General features: G+C 41.5%; 1 protein-coding gene across 2 annotated transcripts in view; it reads left to right on the forward strand.

The window, feature by feature from the left end:
- The window catches only part of LOC121698919 (gamma-aminobutyric acid receptor subunit gamma-3-like), a 47,505-nt gene extending 41,902 nt beyond the window's left edge, over positions 1 to 5,603 (forward strand). Inside the window, exons 8-9 of one of the 2 annotated variants that reach the window (XM_042081433.1) lie at positions 2,608 to 2,849; positions 3,989 to 5,603. In XM_042081433.1, coding sequence (XP_041937367.1) covers positions 2,608 to 2,849; positions 3,989 to 4,279 — 533 coding nt within the window. In that variant the 3' untranslated portion in view covers positions 4,280 to 5,603. The remainder of the gene's footprint in view (positions 1 to 2,607; positions 2,850 to 3,988) is intronic. The other variant, XM_042081432.1, reaches the window with a different exon arrangement.
- Positions 5,604 to 6,000: the final 397 nt, after the last annotated feature.

Genomic DNA, 6,000 nt, shown 5'->3' on the forward strand with positions numbered 1-6,000 from the left:
CATTACTGTCCATCTTTCATATCCCATCAAAGTCACTGGACGTTATGTTCAGCTCGTGCTGTGCAGGCTAGCCGACGTGTCCGCTTTGGCCTTGCCGTCCAGAGTTTACTGTTTACGTCAGAAACTCCGTCTGAGTGAGTCCTGTCAAAAGTATCAGACCAAAGCAGGCAAACAGGTGAGAGTAATGACTTCGGTCCAGCAGTCTGAGGGGAAAAAAAAGAGAGAGAGAGAGGGAGAGAGGGATAGAGAGAGGGGGGAATTGAGTGTGAAACGCCCTGGCTCGAAATAGACTTGTCCCGCTAGTCTCCATGGCAACCCACTGGAAAACATCTTCTCGTTTCGACCGTCTCCTGAGAGGCATCTATGAGATGTTCAATAAATTGTGCTCATGTGGGCGGACGTCAGGATTTGCACATTTCTCTATTCACAAGCAGCCCCCCTCCTATCCTACCCCATCCTACCCCATCCTACCCCACCCCTAAATCATGTGTAGGGGGTTTGGGGGCTGCTGTTCAGCGAGAGTTAAGAAATGTCGCAGGGCCGGCCCACCTCCGCCTCACCCGTACTGACACCCCGTTGATCACTGACCGGCTATATCTGCTGCCCTGGCAACTTTTGTTTAATAATCGTTCATCCAAGCCCTCCTTCCTGCCACCAGGAGTCTTTTTCTCCCTTCCTCTTCATTCCACAACATGATGTATCTTTGTGACAGAAACCACTGTCAGAGGTTGAGGGAAAAAAAGAAAGCAGCAAGGGATTTGAGAAAAATATTCACATAGCCACTGGTAGATTTCAAGGCCCACTAGTTACTTACCAGGAGCTGTGATATAAGTTATTACTTTATTTTTCACATTGACACTATTGACCACATAACTGTTGTGTTCTCATATTGCAGTGCACCTATTTTAGGCAAAACTGTGAGTTTGTGACTACATAGTTTAAACTTCAGCTATACAGCAATGATACAAGAGAACATTTAAGGACATTCATGTATGTACTAGTGTATGTTGTTCAGCTATTGAGATATAAAGAGAAAGTTAAAATCAGCCTTGGAGAAATAAACACAAGTGAAAGAGGAAGGAAAGGGGGATGAAGGAAGGAGGGAAGAAAGGAAGGAAGGAAGGAAGAGATCAGGGAAGATCAGTTAAGCCAAATCAGTCTTTTGTTTTGAGACTTAGGAAGTGACCAATGGTGAAGAATAACTGTGAGAGTTTATACTTGGCACACCCTGACCTAGTAGCAGTATATGATTATGAGTCAAAGTGGGTCACTCAATATCCAACTATAGTGCACAGGATGAGATCAAAGTGTTTCCCTGCATCTAGCATATCTTAGTGAGGTATCAAAAAACTCACTTCTAAGTGCACAAATCTCATTTTCTTAAATGGTTGGGCAATTGGAGCAAAAAGTTACAATTAATCTATTTTGGAAGGAATAGATCAATACAGTACACAAACATGAGAAGGGTTCACAGAACACAACTCTTTGATGAGAAATCTTCAAAGAGCCAAACAGCTTACATGAGATTTGTCACAATACAGAGCTCTGAAATAATGACTAATGTTATTACCTCCCTAGATATGTTTCAACTTCTACTACATGGTTAGTGATCTGTAAACTGAATCTCAAGACTTTTTTGAAAGCTTTTGGAGCCTCAAATTGTTTCCAAGTGTGTGTGCTGTCGCATATTTCATGATTGACAAAAAATGCTGTAAGATGGGACTGTGGTGATGGGTAGACTTATTTAAATCATAGCCTTCCAGTCACCCAGTAGGAAGCCATGAAGGAAAAAAATGTTGTGAAAATGAAGGAAGAAAGACGTTTCAAGTAAACTACATTGTCAATCAAAGCCGGATCTTGTTGTAAACATGCAATCTGACAGTGACATAACCCCACCGATTGAATGTGTGGGGTTTTCTAAGAGAGTGTTTGAGAGAGTCTAAGACATCCGAAAAAGCCATGCCGATTAAATGTTCTTCAGCAGCATCTGCATAATAACACACTTGTAACATTCACAGTTAGATCCCAGTGTTTGCTTTCAAACCCTTACCCAGTATGTGTGTGTGTGTGTGTGTGTGTGTGTGTGTGTGTGTGTGTGTGTGTGTGTGTTCTACAAATCATCAGGTTGCAACTCAGACAACAGCATATTATGAGAAGATGTCTGTGTGATGCATTGGGAAGGGTCATGACAATAATTTCTGCAAAGGAATACCATAACTGTTACACCCCCATTTCCATAAAAGTTGGGATGTTGTGTAAAATGTAAATAAAAACAGAATGTGTCTGATATATGATATGTGTCTGACACATATACCCATATGTTGAAACTGACAAACAGTACAATCACCAATATAATGACATCTGGGTTAACACGAACACGTTATCCATTAATACATAACTAATATGTGCATGCATGTATTAGTGCTCAATAAGGTCTGTATTCAGCGTTGGTAGCCTACACATTAATTAGGTGCTTAATACAGACCTTATTGGGCAATAATACATACACATATTAGTTATGTATTAATGGCTAACATGTGTTCGCTAACATAAAGTGTTGCCGAAATCTGCGGTAGCGCTAACATTTTTTCTATTACATTTTGACAGGAATCACTACTGTACTGACCATGACGACATTGAGCACAGTGGCGAGGACGTCCCTTCCCCGTGTCTCCTACGTCACGGCCATGGACCTCTTTGTGACCGTCTGCTTCCTGTTCGTGTTCGCCTCGCTGATGGAGTACGCCTTCCTCAACTACTACTGCTACCGCGCCCAGAAGCCAAAGTTAGGAACCAAGTCTGAGAGGCCGGTGAGCGAGGAAGCACTGAGCTCCAAAAGAAGCCTAGATGTTAGTCTTCACACATGCAGTCATCACACACACTGAATCTGAAATCTTCAAGGATGCATTCATTTAAAAAAAGGATATGCTAAATATTTTCCACTCCACATACTGTACACACACACACACACACATGCATGTACACTCTCTTTTTTTCAAAAAGAGAGAAGAACACCAGATAGTAGGAGATGTTTAGCTCATCTCAGATTAGCCTCATCGTAAATTTGGGGACATGTGACACCACCAGGGGTTTTTTTCGGGGCATGTGTGGAAAGATACATCGGGGTAAGCTGGCTGGGTGGCTCACTTGGTTTGGAAGAGTGATGGCTCTAACGGCAAAAAGGAACCCTCCTCACTTTACTCAGCTGTAGAAAAGCAGAAAGTGAAATTTTATACACCCCCCCCCCAGACACACACACACACACACATTCATGCACACATTTCTTCTCGGATCACTTTGAGTGGATGAGAGAACACATGGCAGATGGTATCGTTCGCGGGATGTGTGGTAGACAGCTCCCCGCTGGGCTACGGATGGGATTTTGCATGCCGCAAAGATTTAATGCATGACAGCGTTCCTCGCCTCCCGTCTCGGTGCTTGATCTCGTCCGCTCGCACCTCCAGGAGGCTCCTGGTGTTGAAAGGGTTCAGAGGTCACAGGTGTAATCCCCAGAGGCTGCAGTCATAGAAAGAACGTTTTCACTGTAAAGGTTCAATCCATATAGGATCTTTCTTCGCAAATGAGAAGCAACTCTGACCAGCATTATACATATTTATAGAGAGAGGGGCCTGTAAAGACAAATACAAGAACTCACAAATGGTTCAGAGAGGATGAATGCTGATAAAACAGAGAAGTGCATTCTTAAATAGCTGTGAAATTATCTGGTAATGACAATATAATGACACGGATATAGAAGATGTAATAACATTTTTTCCCCCCTTCGTCTTTTATATTTTCTGCTCTTAAGGCAAAGACAACTTCTCCATAACATAATGGCTTCTCTATAACAGATAAGGCTCATTATTACATTTCCAGTCAACAAGCCTACTGAATTTTCTGCTCATAAAGCAAAGACAACTTCCCCCATAACATAATGGCTTCTCCATAACAGATAAGACTAAATAAACTTCACATTTACTGTTCCCAGGCCTACTCTTCGCTCAGCCTCAACCCATCCCTGAGTTGTTCGCCGACGGTCATCACCCTTAACAACTCCATGTACTGGCAGGAGTATGATGACACCTGCCTTTACGAGTGCCTGGACGGTAAGGACTGCAAGAGCTTCTTCTGCTGCTATGAGGAGTGCAAGGACGGGGACTGGCGCAAGGGACGCATCCACATCGACATCAACGAGCTTGACTCCTACTCCCGCGTCTTCTTCCCCACCTCATTTATACTGTTCAATATTGTCTACTGGGTGGGTTACCTCTATCTTTAGAGACTAGATAATGATTTCAACAACCCCCCCCCCCCCCCCCCCACACACACACACACACACCCGTATTGATTTGGATTTCAAAAAGGAAGAAACTGTGATCCCACTGAGGACCCATGAAACCTGAGCGTACTCTTTATTTATTCAAAGTGTTATTTATTTATTTGTAACTTGATTTCTCAAACCAGACCTTGATATGAGATCCTGGGTACCCGGATTACCTATTGGTGTAGACCTTACCCCTACACCATTCCTGTGACTGTTGAGAAAATTATCTCTTAGTAAGAAGCCCACCCCTCCACCCCCCACATCTGTCGTCTCTGTCAACACCTAGTCTGGGGCAAGGTTCTCACCCACTTGTCTCTCAAACATCTGCTTCACTCAACACACATTTATCTCTGCAAAATGCATAGTGCCTTCTTCAAGGAGCTGACTTACGTATCAGGAGATGGAACTGGACTCTGAATATTAGTGTAACAGGTTGGTAACGGTCTCAGAAGGACGCCAGAGTCCGATGTGAACTGAGAGTGACATGTCAATGCTTAAAGGTACACACCGAGCGTGTCTGCCACTCTGATCATAGACCGCTCTTTTAGCAATCATATCCTTCTCTGTCTCCCACGGTGTAGTTACTACGTCCAGAAAGATAATTGTTTGTTCTTTGATTACCTGCACTAATGAGCAATTATGTAACTTTCAATGGTAATGATGGGTTGTGTTCATTGTAATATGCAAAAGTAAAAGGTCCTTAGAAATCTTGTATTAGTTGGAGATCTTCATCATTTCCACAACAGTATGATCCAGATCACCCAGTGCAATCTAGTGTAAGAACACTGCTTTCTACAGACATCCAGTTTTCATAGCATTTACTTGGCACTTCACTCTTTTTCTCACTGAATAAGTCGACCAATTCAAGGAAACATGGTTCTAAGTGACTTTGTGACTAGTCAACATGTTTTTTGTGTCTTTTTCTTTCTGATGTCCTGGTCAGAAAAATAATATATTGCTATGTTTAAAGTTGTAGTAAAAAGAGTTTAAATATTTTATTCTTAAACTGAGAGAGAAAAAATAAGAAATACGATAAGACAGTTTCCTACAGTAGTCTATTTACAATAATGCTACATGACAACAATCATGACAGATATACTTACTGTAGGTTTATAACAGAGGTATTTTTTTCACCTTTTTACAGTATCAGTAAATGATGTTACACTTTATAAGTGTCAGATTTTAGTGTGTTTATAATAAATCCAGTGTTTTATAAGTAGACAATGCTTATCTTGTTTTGTTACAGAAGACAAGAGGATATAACTGTATGAGGTGTATGTTTTTAGAGATTGATGTGCAAGAGCTGTTGAATTTCTATTCACATGTAAATAAACTGTAGTCTTGTTCCAGTAAACAAGTGCTTTATTATGTGACTATAGTAATGTGTTATAATGTGTTCGTTATTGACAATATGCATTTGTAATGGGCTTATTTCAGACTGAAAGTACAACACCGGTTTCTGCTGTATCCTGAATAGTTCCTTATATTCCTTGTGTTTTGGGTTAGGGTCAGAGAAAAGAGGCTTGGATGTTTGACATATGAGTCTGGTTGAAACAAATTAGGATGTATTCATGTGTGGCTACAGAGAGAGAGAGAGAAACACACACACACACACTTCAATGTTTAGAAAGAGTAACATGGCCTAACATTTGAGTTACTTGGCAAACAAATGTTAG

This window comes from Alosa sapidissima, chromosome 23 (assembly GCF_018492685.1).
Source record: "Alosa sapidissima isolate fAloSap1 chromosome 23, fAloSap1.pri, whole genome shotgun sequence".
NCBI classification, from domain to species: Eukaryota; Metazoa; Chordata; class Actinopteri; order Clupeiformes; family Clupeidae; genus Alosa; species Alosa sapidissima.